Source organism: Vigna radiata, unplaced genomic scaffold (genome assembly GCF_000741045.1).
Source record: "Vigna radiata var. radiata cultivar VC1973A unplaced genomic scaffold, Vradiata_ver6 scaffold_73, whole genome shotgun sequence".
Taxonomy (NCBI): domain Eukaryota; kingdom Viridiplantae; phylum Streptophyta; class Magnoliopsida; order Fabales; family Fabaceae; genus Vigna; species Vigna radiata.
The window spans coordinates 922,379-939,841 of NW_014542365.1; the positions used below are offsets into that span (position 1 = coordinate 922,379).

Consider the following 17,463-nt stretch of genomic DNA (forward strand, 5'->3'; position numbering starts at 1 on the left):
AGCTTTGGTTGAGCACTTGGAGCTTTGGCAGAGCACTTAGAGCTTTGGCCGAACACTATGAACTTTGGCCGAGCACTTATAGCTTTGGCCGAACACTAGGAGCTTTGGCCAAGCACTACTGAAACCGAATGCTAGTACTAGACCGAACACTACTAAGACTGAATGCTAGTACTAGACCGAATACTCTTTAAGAAACTGAGTGACAGTACAAGACAAAACACTCCTTAAGAGACCGAGTGCCAATACAAGACTGAACACTCTTTAAGATACCAAATGGTCATGAACTGGTAAGACTCAAAGGAGACTAACCCAGTTATGACCGAGAGCAGAACAAGACCGAATGGTAAACACTGACCATCTGCAGAATTCTGCTTAATTATGAACAACACCCAACATAACCATTTCTAACCATTTTTACTAACTTCTAGCACCCTTAATTCTTGTTTTATGTTTAATTAAACTTACCTAGACGATTCTAAACATTCCTACTACCATTCTAAAGTGATTAAAACTCAAATTTCAACAACCACCAAGTTTCCCTACTTAGGGACCCAAATCCAATTCTACTACTTTGCACCTGTTTAAGACCACTTTTATGATTCTAAGAAGTCACAATGGACTTGCCTAGGCTGCCCCAACAATCCAAAAACGCTGCAGACCTCATTTGCTCAAAATCACTACCTTATTTCCTCTAAATAACCTACAACAATTTCAATTTCCCTGACTTCCTTTCTAGCAATTGTCCTAACAAAATTCACACAGCTAATCACTTCAATCATGCACCATTTCAGCAAATCAAACTCATCCAAAACAATTTACAAACATCACATTACAGATTCACAAGCTCAATACTCTAGCACATGCAACATAATATACAAAATCCTAAATTATGCCCAACCCACATACCAAATTCAGAATTTATCATACATTCACATCATACAACTAAAGTAAAGAATATAACTAGCTCCCCTTACTTGGAGGATGAACTGCTAAGCTCACGGGAACGCTTTAAACAGTGCCTCAGACAGCGAAGACGCTACTAGACCCTACAAACCACCTAATGGTGATAGGAGATAGCTCTTAGAGCTCAACATTTGAAGGAAGCAGAATGTGGGAAGGAACATTATACAAGCAACCAGTAGAGTAGCAAGCCCTAATAAGCTTCAAAAACAGCGTAGATGAGGATAAAATTACTTACCGGTCCAAACGGAAAAGTAATCGGATCAAAAGGAAGCCCTCAACGTTGTGGGCGTTTGGGTAGCACCTAAACAAACATGTACTGGATCAGTGAATTGAAAAGCTAGAGAGAAGACAGAGCTTAAAATGAAGAATTCTATGTTTAGAGAAAAAGGTTTTAGAGGAAAATGAACTTTAGCTTTTTAGAAAAAAAAAATCCAGTAGAAATATTAAAACTTGTTTCCATTTTACAAAAAGGCCCCTCTCTTAATCTCAAATATTGTTTTCACTTGAATTTTTTTTATATATATATGAGTAAAAAATTTGATTATCAAAGATTCATAACCAATTTTCAAAAACTATAAAATAAAAATATTAATATTTTATAGTAAAAGATCGTCAAAATAAAATGAGTTGTTAAAACGGGGGAGTGAGAATATTTGGCCATAAGGAGCATAAAAGGAGAATAATTGTTAAAAACACAAGTTGTATAAGATCCATGCGTCTTTTATTTTCTTCTTATTTATTTATTTATTCTTTTCTTTTCTTTTACTTAGGCATCTTTCTCTTACTCAATTTTTCTTTCCGCTTTTTTTCTATCTTCTCTTTTCAAATTTAAACTATATTCTTATCACTCTTTCTAAAGAATTCCACCATTAGTTAACCTAGAATAAAATAATACAATTTATATCGGAGATATCTCACACTTTTGTTGACTCTATTAATTAAAAAAATGTCATTCTCATATCTAACTTTTATAAATATTATAGTTAATTTGGTAATGTTTTATTAGTTCTATGGAAGTGTTTGTTATATTTTTACTTGTCTTTCATTTATTCTTTAGGATTCAAGTAAGCAAGTGCTACTTAAGAGAAATGATTGTAAATTATAAAAAGTTAATTCTAATAGTACGATTGATATTTGAATTGAATTAGTCGATATGTTTACATTGGATAACATGAACTTAGAATCGAATGTTCAATTTCTACTTTAACAACTATGGTGAGTAATGGTTATGTCTAATTAGATATTTTAAATATGTTTGAATACAAAGAACAGCGAATATATAAATTTATTATTTCTAAATATTTTATTTCAATGTCGTGTATTCTTAAATAATGTTTAAGTGAGAATAATTACTTTGGGTGTATCTTATTATTGTTGGAGCAACTAAGTGGTTGATAAAGCAATAACACACCTAACTCAAGCTAGGATTAAGAATTGGAACAAAAGAGGTGTCTCAACATTTCCCTTGTTACTTAATTGATATGTCTGGTTGCTCAAGTGAAATACTATTGAGTAGGGTGGAGGTTTGGATATTTTTTAAAGTAAAAACATAATTTCATCAGCTAAGTGTTGTTTATACGGTTTAAATAATTAAACAATATTTGAAGAAACCAAGACGAGAAAGAGTTAAAAAATATAATATAATCTAAGAGTATATGTTGCTTAAGTGCAAGTTAAACGTTAAACTATAATTGATTTTATTAAAAGACTTCTCATAAATTCAAGAACTTTAGCATATGTCAAATGTTATGAGTAATTGAGTCGGATTGGAAGTTGAGTCAAATTATTCCAGACTAAAGAATCATATAAATGACTCACCTATACTCTTCAATTTCAGTAGATTCTAAATGATTTTTTATTAGGACTAACTTGTCTCAATCTTTAGTTCTAACCATACTGTTTTGACCTTTAACCTGAGTTGCTTGGCTTAGACCCACTAGGGTCAACCTTTGACCAGTTGACTAAACTCAATTCTTTGGCCATGTTGGCTCGAGTTGATATTTAGCTTAGGTCGACTCAAGTCGTCCTTTGGTTTAGATTGAAGACCTAGACCGACTCTAAGAATTGATTTTGCTTAAGACGACTTGCTTCGACCTTTAGTTCGAGCCAACTCAGCTTTACTTTCAGTTTGGACAGCTCAGTCGAGGCCGACTTGGGTCGACTTTTGGGTCGAGCCAACTCAAGTCGACTTTCGGCTTGAGCTAACTTAGTCCGACCTTCACACTATTCAATCTTGACAAGTTTGACCTTCAGCCTAAACTGAATCAATTCAACCTTCGACTTAGATCACTTAATGTTGACCAACCTTGTTTATTTCAATTGTTTATTTTAGAACAAATAAACAATATTTATTTTAAAGATATTAAGAATTTTCAAAATATTTCACGTTAGTAGGATTTAATTTTTGTATGTTAAAAAGTAGTGACAAGAAATGTATTGATGTTGTTATGTATATGTGTACGTATTTAGAACCTGAGATGATTTACTTAAATAAGTGTGTAGATTTGTCTTTGGTCATGATTTTCTAATAGTAATTTTAAAGTCTAACACGACAAGTGGGCAATAGGGAAGGAAGACTTATGTATTGTTAAGCTATAAAAGAGGAGGTAAGTACATGAAATACAAACATAGATTGAAGGTCATTATTACTAGGACAAGAAAGTGTGATTGTCTCATTAAATTGCACGGTAAACCAAATCGTAATGAAAAAGGTTGGGTGTTATGTGACAACCATAATCATGAATTGTTTGATACATTAGTTGGTCACCTTTATGCTGATAGATTGAAACTAATTGAGCAATCCATCGTTATTGACATGACTAACAGTCTAGTGAAGTTAACTAACATATTACTCATGTTAAAAGAGAATAATGAGGATAATTATTAACATGGAAGATGGACAAGAGAGGAAGCTGGACAGCAGAGGGTAATTGATTGTTAGAAAAAAAGGGAAAAAAGAAATTGGGAACTATTAACATGGAAGAGAGAGAAAAATATGGATAGTAGAGGAGAGAAGATGGACAACAGAGGAAGCTGGTCAGCAAAGGGTAAAAAAGGAAAAAGCACGCCACATCAACATGCAATTAATGTCGTTGGTGCAAACTTAACGGAGAGGACTTGATTCAAGCAAATTTTATAACTTTGGGACCCAATGTCTTCATTTTTAAAACCGGGTACAAAACAAAAATTCAGTTGCCAACTTAAGAACTAAAAAAGATATTTAAGCCTTTAACAAAACTTAAAAATTCAATTCAAACAAAATTTAAACCAGGACTATCTTAAAATTTTTCAACCAAAATTAAGACTATATAAGCTAGCAATTAAGAAAAAGAAAAGAAAAGGAATCCTGTAGGGTAAAATAAGTTGGAGTATTTGACTATTAGAAGAATATTGGTGGAAAGGAGTAACGTTGACTCTATCTCTGATAGGTTAGACGGAAAAGAATAAGGTGAGAATCACTTTATTTATGATTTGATACTTTTGTTCTTTTCTTTATTATAGAAGAATCATAACTTGTTCTTTTATTAAAAATAATATTCTACAGAAAGTGCATGTCTTTGATAATCTTTAAATGATGGTTGAAAAAAAAATTCAATTATTGATTTGAAACTTAACATAAGTTTTCAAATATGATAACCAAAGTTAATTTAAAGTGCTCCAGATTTCTTAAAGTGGTTGTATAAAAAATTGTTATTACTACTTTAATGGATATGATTAACTAATAGTTAAACACTACTCAAATGAATTTTTTTATCTTAATTTCTTTGGTTGAATTTATCTTAATTTAAACTGTAATATAATAAACGAACAGTGAATAAATTAAAAAAATGCCCTTATCTTTTTAATGTTTTTTTTTTTTTTAACTTTGAATTTAGATACATAAATTTTATATTTCCTTATATACTATATAACTTAAAGTAATTTTTAATTTATCTAAATAAAAATGTACTAATATACAAATAAAAGTTTTTATAAAAATGTTCTATCACGCTGTTTAAGTTGCTTGGTATTTCTTTTTATCGATACATCAGTCAAAACGTTATTATCTTACAATAGTTATTATTCTTTGTGCTGAAAATATATTCTTTGTGCTGAAAGTGAAAAGAAGTTTTAAAATATCAATTTTGCTTATGGATTGGTGAGGAGTCATTTAGGTCCATTGTATAATATATATTTATTTATTATTTACTTGATTGAACCTTGAAGTGAAAATATTTATCATTTATTTACTTGGAAATATTTAGATAAGAGAGGCATTTATTAATAATAAAAAAATAACCTACCTAGTCAAATGAAGTCATCAAAGCATATGGGTCGAAATGATCATAACATCACATTCAATATCTATTATTATTTGAAGAGGAAAATATTTCTATACCCATAAAAACAACTCTTGATTTCACAATGGGAGAATTATTATATTTTTTTTTTCTAAAGTAAACATTAATTTGATATATGATAAAAAGAAAAAGAGTACTCAACTTGTCACACCCCATTTAATACCCCTCCTTAGTGGGGTACATGTGTCAAGCCGTTCGGTCTTCTCTGGATAGTGGGAGACCAACTCTGCCAAACTTTTAATTCTCTTCTTCGTGATCTGGTGGCAGTATCAGGAATGTGAACTCCCAGGAAGTGGAAGTCAGGTGGCAAGCTAGGAGTGGTCCGGACGTTCCAAGTGGAGGCAGTATTTAAGGTGGGATTGGAAGCCTGACGCCACTTTTCCCATGCAATCTTCTTCTTCCTCAAACTCAAACTTTCTGGAAGTCTCAAATTCTCCTCCTTCTCTCTAAAACCTCCCAACCTTCTCTCTAAAATCNTAACCAATCTACTGTTCCGATCACCATTCAGATCACGTCTGAAGACTCCTGGTGCTCGTCCCTTTCACTTGAACCGTTCGGTTTCAGTTTGCATCCGGTAAGTTCCAAAGACTTCGTTATTGACTTAAGCTTTCTCACTTCCTGCATGCATGCACCATTAAAGCTTGCATGTACCTGTGAAACCATTTCTCTGAACCTACTTTTGGTATTTGACTCTAGACCTTGGGAAACTTAGAAGAGATAGTTGCTACCAACCTACTTTCGAAGTCTTAGCTGGAATTAGAGGTAAGGGAAGCTTATAAAGTTTAATTATAATTTCTTTGTATGGTTTGAATGTATGTTTGAAGTCTAAAGTATGTCGTGTGATTTATTTGGCATGATTGAGATATGGTATGCTGTTGTATGAGTTGTATGATAAGTATGAACTTTAAATTCTGCATTGATATGAGTATATAAAACTTAGAAAAAAAAAATACGAATCTGAGATCGAAGGTCATTAGGACCGTTCGGTCTTCCCCTTTACCGACCGGTCCATTCAGACTGTTCGGCATAGTGAGTTTCTAAATTCAGTTGATCNAAATTAATGTATTGTTGATAAGTACTTAAGAGCGCTGGTCANAAANCAAGCGTTCGGTCTTACAAGTGTTCGGCCTTAGGCTGACACTTAAATTGTAAAACATGCAAACTTGATATTCCTTCTTTTGAAACCGTTCGGTCACTTAGAGACTGAATGGTCTAGTGAACTTTATTTATTGAAACTTCCGGTTTACTTGACTAAAGTCCTTTTACTTCTTTAAAGAGTTTCTCCTTTCTTAGTCCGTCCGTTTGAAAAGTGTCCGGTCATAGACCAGCCTTCGACCATGATTAGTGCTTGTTTTATAACATTTTTTGCCAAACCGTCCGGATGACTATCACTTATAGTCAATCCTTGGATTACGGTCTTATTCCTTATCGGACCATTCGGCCAACCATTTGACATTCTTCTGTTATTCAGTCTCACCTTTGATCCGACCGTCCGGTCATTATTAGTGTCAAGTCTTTGATGTTTATTTCTATTCGTTGCCAGATCGGCCGGTTAACTATTATAAATGTTCTATGGCATCCAGTTTTAATTCTTGTTGGACCATTCGGTCATGTCTCCTTGTCTCAATCCCACCTTTTATTCTATCATTGATAATCCGGTCATTTTCTTGACATCCTTCCAGTATGGAAGTAATAATGAACATATATTGAATTTGGTTGAGTAAGGGAATTCCAATGGAGGAATGTCTCATGAATTGGTGATGATTGGTAAAGTATGAACATGGTCAGACCCTGGTTGTCGTCCTGATCCTGATATTCCGTGATGACGCTTTCTCAGGTAGAGAAAGGTTACTCATGTGTGGGAATGGCAGGAGGTCCGCGGTCATACGAACAGATGATCGTTTGAGGACTGACCTCGGGTGGCAGCTGATAAGAAAAGGCAACTATTACACCACACCAGGTGCTAAGGACGTCGGACTACGTGGTTCATACCGTCCGGACAGTGTCGTAGTGGTCGGTCATAAGTTAATCTACTTAGTTTGCATGTATAGGAAATGTATGTCTGCATGATGGATTGGTTTTGTTTTGTATGTTTACTTGTATGATGAAATGATTAATTAAATTTACATAAGCTTACCCTTATCTGTTGTGTCTTTGTCTTTGTTGCCGTTCGGTATCTGACCGTTCGGTTATCCTCTTCATTGCAATGATCATCCTTTTGGGTGTGAGCAGAGGATACCTTGGAAGCTACTTTGGAAGACACTCTAGAGGATGTTGTGCAGGCCGAACAACCCGTGGAGGCCGTGCCTGAAAGTTATGCAGGACCGTCCGATCCTTAGTATAGTTGTTTTCATTGCCTAGTGTTTTGTAAAAGCGTTCAGTATAGGAAACCTTTTGATGTTGGTCGTTAGGTCAATGAACTGTATTCAAGACCGTTTGGTCTATTTTGTAAATGCTGTATTCAATATTACTGATTTTACAGCTTTAAATTCCAAGTATATTTCATACTTCTATGCTTATTCACTACTGTTCTCCTTTATTGTCCATGTTAACTCCTAAAATGAATTATAACTTTGGGTATATTTATTGGGATGTTACACAACTCAGTATAGTATTTAAAGAGAAAAGGGTTTTTTCCCTTATTAAAATGATAAGAAAATATATTTTTTTAATATGTTAACCCTGAAATGATAAATGTGTAGCAATTCAGTTTCTAAAAAATAATTTTTTAAAAGGTTGTTATTTCAAAAATCACGACCTTAAATAAATGAAAGATTAAAACATACTACCTTTATAAAGTTTACTCTAACATTTTTAGTCAAGATGAGTTTAAATTATTTAAATATTTTCGAATAACTAAATCTTGGTTGTATACTATAATAATTTTCGTTCTTACAACAAAGTGATAATACCATTAGACTAAGTCAGTTTCCATTTTATTTTTAAATATAAGTCAGTTTCTAAACAATTTCTGAAGAACTTGGCAAAACATACACATTATATTCTTTTTGTTTCAAGAAATCCATCAAAAAGTAATCTGAAATATATATCATAATAAAAATAAAACAGCTTTTGATTTTGTAAATTACTTTTGAAAAATAAAATAAAAAAAAAGGAACATAAAAGTTAAAATTGGATTGATTTCAAAATCGTGAAAAAGAAGAATATTTTTTAATTTTATTTTTGTCGTATTAAATGAAGGGATAAGCACTAAGATGGGAGACAAAGATATGGTGAAACTAGCATTACAAACACAAAGGAAGTACCCTAATTCCAAATTGTGTGACTCCCTCCCATCATTTTCACATGTACTTGACAAGAAACAACACGTAACATGCATATCCTAAGGCAGTGTTTGGCAAGCTATTAAACTTCCCTCAAAACACCGATACCAAACCATCGCACTTTTCAAACACACCCCTCAAAAGCAGATTCCTTTCTATATTCCCACGTGGCCCACTCCCTTTGCGCTTTATGCTATTCCGTTTCCCCAATAATATCTCAACAAGCCGAGATTAGCCAAACAGAGTGCTACTTCAAAATTTGTCGTCACCGAGAGAGAGCGAGAGAGAGGGATTAAGCCATGGCGGATGAGAGCGTTGTCGAGTCCCCGGTGAAGAGGCAGAGAGACGATGAAGAAAATGGGGTCTCTGTTTCCATGGATACGGAGGGTGGCAAAGACCCACAGGGTAATGGTTTATCGTCTGTGATTCCTGGCTGGTTCTCTGAAATCAGTTCAATGTGGCCTGGTTAGTTCTCTTTTTACCATACCCTTTTGTTTGTTTCTTCCAAAGGTTGTGCCTTTTCCTTGCGTTTTGTCACTGGGAAAATGAATTTTACCCTTTTTTTTTACTTGTTGGTTTGTGCGTGTAGAAAAGTGAAATTGTATTGTATCAATTTTTTTTATGGGTTCCTTCTCTAATGGGGTTTGTCTCTGTGCGAACAGATTTGGATTTCACTTTTACGGTTGAGACGTATTTTCTTGATTTCTATCCAATTTAGTTGTCTGATGGGTTGTTTTTCTGGTTTTACTTCTTGTTTACGATGGCCACGTTACTTAATAGCTCCTTGTCATGTACCACAGAACAAGCAAGTGTGTAAATATCTCTATTTTTCAAGATTCTTACACTTTCTCTCGTGGAACAATGGAACTTTTCTGTGGTTTTTGGTTATAATTGATTCTTTATATACCTTTTTTTTACACCTTATATGCCGGCATGCTTTGTTTAATTCTGGTTTTTGTTTTTTATTTTGACATCTGAACATTTGGTAGATCAGCTAACAGTGGCGCTGAGCCAATTCTGCTACATGTTCTAGCGATATTAATACTAAAAGTTGATCATCATCGAGCTAATATGAAATTTATGGGAATATAATAAATTTCACTTTTAAATGTGTTGGAGTGAAGTCCCCTTAGAAGTTGAGTGGCTATTATCTATGTTGTTGCCTCTTTGGGACTTTCTCTACTCAATGCTCATCCTGTAAGATCTTCAGGTTTTTGTTTTTAAAAAGCGTAAATGATTGTTGTATTAAATTAATACCTCTAAAGTGAGCATGCACTTTGGAAGGACTAAAGTTTCATAAGCATTACTAAACAATCAATGGAGTTGATTTAGCAATTTTATTGCTTATTAATATTATATGCATTTGCATTAATTTTATTACAGTTGCTCCAATCATCCCTTTAATTTTGCGCTAGCTTTTCTAAGGGCATCTCTTGCTTTAAAAGTGCTAGATTCGTACAAAAAGTACTTATTCTAGTCCTTTTATTTGATGCATGGTTATTTGCATAAACGGATGTGTATATTGAAAAAGGAATGATAATAAACAAATACTTTATAAATTTGAATTGGCAGATACTGTATGCAATCACATAAAAGAACTAATCCCTGTCCTTAAGACTCTGCTTCCCGTTTTAATCATGCATCACCTATAATATTTTTGGGATTAAACTATCTCAGTTCTTTGATCTGTCCCAACTTTTCTTCTACGTACTTGAGGAGTCAAAACTTACTTTTAAATAACCGAGTGCAATTGTTACCATGCCTGTTTCTGCTAGTAAAGTCCATGCCTACTTTGGAAAGGAAAAAGAATCTTCGTATTTTTCTTAGAGAAATGTAATTTGTACATTAAATTTTACAACTAAGAGGAGTATGAGATTTACTAACGTGATAGGGAGAGATAGTAACATAGGTAGTTATTCTATAACTTTTTATGTGCCATGAATAATACCTTTGAATACATCTTATGACATTAATTTTTTCTAAAACCAATGCAATGTCAAAATCCTAGAAATATAAAAGAAATATAAGCACACAGTAATAGGTCTTTTTCAGATAAACTCAGAATAGTTGGTTTTTCCTTTTGTAATTATACTCCAGAATTAAGTATGGTTGTGCATTTCCAGGAGAGGCTCACTCCTTGAAGGTGGAAAAAATTTTGTTTCAAGGAAAGTCTGAATACCAAAATATCATGGTCTTCCAGGTACATGAGGCGTCAGTAAATTATGAAGTTACTTTACAATTTCCCTTTTTTCATGTTACTACCTTTTTCAATGCACTTCTGTGATGTCTTTTGTAGTCATCAACGTATGGCAAGGTTCTTGTTTTGGATGGAGTAATCCAGTTAACAGAGAGAGACGAATGTGCCTACCAAGAAATGATCACTCATCTTCCTCTTTGCTCTATTCCAAATCCCAAAAAGGTATTACTTGCTTTTGTTATATGTCAAGATTGAATGTTTACTCGTCAAACTTTTATACTTATTCTGCTTGTATTTTTCATGTTTAGGTTTTGGTTATTGGAGGAGGTGATGGAGGGGTCCTCCGAGAAGTAGCACGCCATTCTTCAGTTGAAAAGATAGACATTTGTGAAATTGACAGTATGGTTGTTGATGTAAGGCATACCAAATTTTACAATCTTCTTTCCATTCTCTGACCAAAGCTAAAATATGTTGCTGGCAGGCTATTATGTCACTTGTACACAGTTATATCTATATCTATTTTTTCTTGCTTTGAATGAGATTTTACTGAAGGAAGTTAGTTATAGCTTATGAAGCTCGGACATGTCTCTTAAATGATGTGTCCCTGTGTCCAACAGTATCCGATACTGACACGTGTATGACATATTTCACTAAAGTGTCCAATTCAAAAAATATTTGTTTGGGTCCCAACATAATTCTGAGAAGTTTTTACACTTAAGGAAATTAGTTATAATTGTTCTATTCATTTTTAGTTGGCAAAAAGCTTAGTGCTCATAGATTTCAAGTAGCTGTATATGCTTGGTATCTAATTTAAGACGTGCAGGTTTCCAAACAATATTTCCCTGATGTTGCTGTAGGGTATGAGGATCCTCGTGTAACACTTACTGTTGGTGATGGTATGATTCTATTATTTTTTTCTTAAATATTTTATTCTTGTTGAAGAAATTATCTAATGATGGATTTTCTAACAATGGTCTAGGAGTTGCGTTTCTGAAAAATGTTCCAGAAGGAATGTATGATGCCATTATAGTAGATTCATCCGACCCTATTGGTATACCATATTGTTTTTTCTTCTCTTCTGTGATATAAAAATAAAACTGTGTGATAAAGGGATGTTACATTTGGCATCCTCAAGGTCCTGCTCAGGAGCTATTTGAAAAGCCCTTCTTCGCTTCGGTTGCAAAGGCTCTTCGTCCAGGAGGAGTTTTGTGTACTCAGGCAGAAAGCATATGGCTTCATATGGATATAATTGAGGACATCGTGGCAAATTGTCGCCAGATTTTCAAAGGATCTGTTAACTATGCTTGGACTACTGTTCCTACATATCCAAGGTTTGTATTTTCAGGTTATTTGTATATGAATGGAGAAAGTAAAGTATATGATTATCCATTTTATGTTGTATTTATTTTTCATTTCAGTGGGATGATTGGTTTTATGCTTTGCTCAACTGAGGGACCACCTGTTGATTTCAAGCATCCAGTGAATCCCTTGGATGAAAATGAGTGTCAGAAGTCAGCAAGACCACTGAAGTTTTACAACTCTGAGGTATACTCCCCCAACCACCTTCTGTTTGAGATTTTGCATTCTTTCCTCTCTTTCCTGAACTGCTAGTTCTTATCATCAAATTATCCATCTTTGCCTTTAATTCCAGATTCATACAGCATCTTTCTGTTTGCCATCATTTGCAAAGAGGAAGATTGGTCCTAAAGCAAATTAAAAAAGATTTTAAAAAGCATTGAAAGAGCTCACTTGGCTGTTGTGGAAGTCCAACATTGGTCCATTCTATCAATGAGCCATGAAATAAGTCAGGTTTAATTTGGCATTGAAGAGTAAGGTTTATTTCTTGAAATGAGTTCTAGGTGATAATGATAGAGTTGATGGATTCAGTTATCATTAACTTTCCTCATAAACACATTTCACAATGTGGAACTATAACTATCTGTTAAGAAAAATTTTGTTTAATGCAAATTATTGTTTCTAGTGTCTTGAATACATTTGGCGTTATTGGTTCTATCAATACGAAAAATCAGCTGAGTGAACTACTCTGATTGATTAAATTAGCAATGTGATTGAAAGTCTGGGCAATCCTAAATGGAGTTTAAAAATGATGGCAATTATTATCATCAAACCAAAATCTACATGTTTTATGATCTATCTCTATATTCGTAATAATGAGTTGGAGAGGGAACCAATCCATTGGCATGATTAAATCAATTTTGAATGCTGATCACTATCAATTTGATGTCCAAAATTTAAAACCTTTTTGTCTTCATTAATTAAAGGAACACACCATTTACTATGGAAGCAGGGAAACACTGCAGCATAGACAAAAATAACAAGGGTAATGCTTTGCTACCTTGAACCATGATGTAACCTTTCTTCTTAGAATATCATATATCTATGCATACTCAGTTTTTTCCGTTAAAAAAAATGATGAGGAAAAATGAGAATGTGGGGATCTGGTAAATTACATACCCTTCAGAAATTGACTCTTGTAATGTTGGTGGACACGTAGAAAAACTTGCTTTTGATGGAGTAATGCTAGTTTCTTCTCCTCGATACTCCATACTTTCACAGGGAAGCACTAACAAGCAAGATGCTGATTTATATCTTATTTCGTAACTGACTAATCAATATGGATTAGAAAATCTTCTTATAATACTCCGATTAAAATTATACAGTCATAATACAGTAGAAGATAAAATTTATTGACTGATTGTCATAAAAGGCTGCATAACCATTTAGCTATGCCTATTTTAATTCTAGTTATGTTATGAACTCAAATTGACACCCTTATTTTTGTTCATAGCCGTTTTCATTCACGAACCATTCTTAACATCCTTACCTGATTCCTCATCAGTTTTCTTTTCCAATTTCCTCTCCTTGCAATCATGAAAATAGATCATGCAAACCACCCATTTCAGCGGATTGACCACCATGCAAGACAAACCAACTTGTACAAAAATTGCATCCCCTTGCTCATAGCCTCCAATATGGTAGCATGAAAGCCTCACAAGATGTCCCCAAGCAAAGAAAATCAGCATCAGAAAGAACCCCCTCCTGTGATTGCCTTTGCTGAAATATGCTGAAACAGCTAACGCATCAACACCATATATTCCCTCCAACACTGAGATCACAAGACTCGTGTTCCATATAGCACTCCCCTCCAAGTAAATCCTTAAGACCTTTGCAAATGCTATGCTGCAAATTACTGCGAGCAACACGTAAAAACTTATGTCTTTCAAGAAAACATGATAATTCAAGACTATCCACAGTAATCCAAGCTGGTGAGTAGTTGTCAAGAAGAGAACATAGATAGAAGTGACAAATGAGGCTCTCAATCTTGATAGGTCAAAGGGTGTCTCAAACATCTCCTTCAGAGTCATTTTCTTCTCTCTTGAATGCAGCTTTGAAGCCAAATCTACCGTAACAGCTGCAGAGACAAACTCTGAGACATACAGAGGTACCATGTAAACGAAACCAACAAAAATCAGCTTCAGTAAATAATCCTCATTAAATCTGCTGATAGGATCTAGGAAGCTGTCGTAGCGAGTCAAGTGACCATATGACAGGTTTAAAATACTGCAGGTTTCAACCAGGATTTCTTGGAGGTAAATTTCAAAGTAAACCATGATACAAAAGAGAGGAAGAGAAGTGAGAAAGGTGAAGATGATGAAATTGAGATTTCTTAAATAGACCATAACAGATTTCCTGAGGATATCAGATACTTCAAGCTCCTGCTTCTGCTTAGAGTTGTGGTTTTCACTCTCCATAACTCTTCACTTCCAAGAGCAGTAGTTTACAAGGTGAAGATTAGCACTCCGTAAAGATCTATGAAAACCATTTTTTTCTTTTGTTTGTGCTCTATTGGAGAGACACAGTAGGGAGAAGACTTGACTAATGACTATAGAAGATTGACTTGGTTGTGTGTTTTTCCCTGCTAAGACAAGTTGTTTCCTACTTTGACTTAGTCCTATGAATGTTCACATTGGAACTTGATTCTCTTGTCAGAGAGAATACAAGAACAATATTTATCCTTAATTGATTTTTTTTCTTCTACTCATTTAAATGTTAACAAAATACTAAGTTTAATTTTTTTTACTGGATCCTTGTCAATGTCAAGAAATTAGAAATGTACAACTACCACAAAATAAAGAGATTTTTCCTTTAACTAAAACTACAGCTTTATAAGTTTCTTTCTTATTTTTGAATACTATGATATAAGGCATTTATGGAGAAATCTTATACTTCAGCACTCATAGGATAAAAAAAAATTAAGAAACAAAAATTAAATCAGATTGTATATAAGCTAAAATTAGAGTTGGAAAGTAATTTTACATTATTGTTGCATGAGATCGGATCCTATTATTTTCTCTCTAAAATAGGGATTTTTTTTAGTTCATTCACAATAGAAAAGGCTTTTAAACTTAGACCTTAAAAATATCATATAATTGAAATTAATACTACAACTATATTAATCGTAATTAGACATCTTTAAACCCTTGGTTATAAAGTTAGTTGTTTTATTAATGGTTAAGAAATATAACTAATAGTATTATAAAATATAACTAATAGTATAAAATAGGTAAGAGAATAAACTAAAATGACTTATTTATATATTTTCATTAGATGAGATTCTTCTGTGTATAGTTAGGAATGTAACTTAGATGAGATTCATTACAAGGAACTCAAATATCATTATTGACTTTAAGATAACTAAACATGGAATATAAAAAAGTAATGGAAAATCACTATAATAATTATTTCATGGTGTACTCTCTCTTTCTCAAATGTCATGTATGTAGTTAAAACCTTGAGAGGAAAATAGGTCTAACCTAGTGACGGAAAAAACAGTACAAAAATCCTTGAACCTCGTTAAAAGTTAGTAACCACGAGGAATGGGAAAAGAGTACATAACTTACTTATTCCTACCCCTCGTGCAAGTTATCTTATTTAAAACAATTTTATACACTCGTTGTTTAAAAAATCATTTTTAGTGATGACTTTATGAAAGCATCACTAAATTCTCACTTAAATACATCGATAATCTTTTTGAAAATCAAGTGTTTTTTTTTAACAATAAAATCACGTCTTGTACAATTTTTAATATATAATTCTTTTAATCTATTATTATTACTTTCACCTATAATTTTTGATGAAATTTTTTAAAAAGATAAACAACAATATTTTTGTATGTGTTGAATCAAACATCTCAACTAATATAGCATAATTTAGTGAGTTAGTTGTAAATCATAAGTAGTTAAACTCATTTATAATTCGTTGTGATTAGTTCAACTCCTTAAAGATATTTAAAGAAAAATTAAATATAGCTTAGTTTGCAACAAACTAATATAAAAACTAACATTTTTTATTATTTTTATTTTTCAAAGATTTTCCCTAAATATAATAAACTCAAAGTGTTTAAGTAGTATTGTAAATAGTCTAACCCTCAAAAGAGAATTAAATATTATTTTTTACGAAAATTTTAAAACTCTATTCAAATTTTCTTTCTAGAATTTTTTTGTGTTTATAATTTTCAGATTTAAAAATATATTATAAAATACTCAATCTAGATAATATAAAAAAATATATTTTAAATTAAATACTTTAAAATCTATTTTTTGGAACGAAATATATCTGTCTCGTCACACTCTAACATATAGAAAGAAAACATAAATTAACAGTAAAAAAACATAAGAAAAAAATAGTATGAATTGATCCGTCACATTTATAAAAATAGTGTTATATTATTTATAGAAACATAAATTAAATCATTTAAAAAAATAAAATATATATTTTCATTTACCAGAAAATTCCCATAAAAAGTTACTATAGAATCAGCAATTATTTACAATTTAAAACAATATAATATATATTTTCATTTAATATGAAAAAATCTATCACTCTTACAAATATAATTATATGCGTATAATTTATTTATCTACTGTTGTAATCAACATTAAATAAAAATATTTTACTATATACGATTATAGATTAAAGTAATATACTAAATAAAGTATTTTATTACGTATTATCTATCTATCTATCTATATATATATATATATATATATATATATATATATATATATATATATATATATATATATATTCCTTTTATAAATATAAATAAATAAATTCACATAAAAACATTATATATTTATTTTGTTTGATATATCTAAAATAAAATTAATATAAATATTAAATTGTAATTTATTTAAATAAAATAACATTGCAACAAATATTTACCATTACCAAAACACTTATATTTTTTATTAGTTTATATATTACATATTCATCGATAATTACCAATGATATGAAGTTGCGAAAAAATATTACAAGGAAGTTGAATAGTGTTTTCATAATTCTTTTTGAGTTATAAAGCTTATCTTGATGTATGTAATACTTATGAGTTAGTTATGCTTAACCTATAATTGTTATTCTGTGTAGATCGTTTATAGAGCTAACTCAATGTTTCCCAAGAGATATCTAGGCAGTAACCCATTGAAGATATAACAACTTGTTGATTACTTGTTATTAACTTAATTGTGTATGAGGATAGTTTTCATCATGAAGCAATTGTTTATTAGATAGACTATAACACAAACAATTTTTATATTGGTTCACTCGTTAGAGCTACATCCAATTCTCCTCTAAGTTAACTTAAAAGATTCCATTTAAG

The 17,463-nt window shown here is 32.2% G+C and overlaps 2 protein-coding genes across 2 annotated transcripts; one reads left to right on the forward strand and one right to left on the reverse strand.

Annotated features, from left to right (window-relative positions):
- Positions 1-8,588: 8,588 nt before the first annotated feature.
- LOC106779864 (spermidine synthase 2) lies at positions 8,589-12,778 on the forward strand. Its single transcript, XM_014668076.2, has 9 exons — positions 8,589-9,052; positions 10,711-10,787; positions 10,884-11,006; positions 11,093-11,197; positions 11,608-11,680; positions 11,764-11,835; positions 11,920-12,115; positions 12,203-12,329; positions 12,436-12,778. The coding sequence occupies exons 1-9, from the start codon at positions 8,887-8,889 to the stop codon at positions 12,499-12,501; spliced, it is 1,005 nt and encodes a 334-aa protein (XP_014523562.1). The 5' UTR covers positions 8,589-8,886; the 3' UTR covers positions 12,502-12,778.
- Positions 12,779-13,249: 471 nt separating this feature from the next.
- On the reverse strand, positions 13,250-14,557 carry LOC106779904. The gene has a single exon (XM_014668117.2). It carries the CDS (start codon positions 14,555-14,557, stop codon positions 13,604-13,606), a length of 954 nt encoding a protein of 317 aa, XP_014523603.1. The 3' UTR covers positions 13,250-13,603.
- Positions 14,558-17,463: the final 2,906 nt, after the last annotated feature.

What these genes read in the sequence shown, in the direction of transcription:
- LOC106779864 (XM_014668076.2), top strand. Translation starts at nt 8,887, where the DNA reads ATGGCGGATGAGAGCGTTGTCGAGTCCCCGGTGAAGAGGCAGAGAGAC. An exon ending in AATCAGTTCAATGTGGCCTG is followed by an intron (nt 9,053 to 10,710) that starts GTTAGTTCTCTT and finishes GTGCATTTCCAG; the next exon opens with GAGAGGCTCACTCCTTGAAG. An exon ending in AACACTTACTGTTGGTGATG is followed by an intron (nt 11,681 to 11,763) that starts GTATGATTCTAT and finishes ACAATGGTCTAG; the next exon opens with GAGTTGCGTTTCTGAAAAAT.
- LOC106779904 (XM_014668117.2), bottom strand. Translation starts at nt 14,557, where the DNA reads ATGGAGAGTGAAAACCACAACTCTAAGCAGAAGCAGGAGCTTGAAGTA.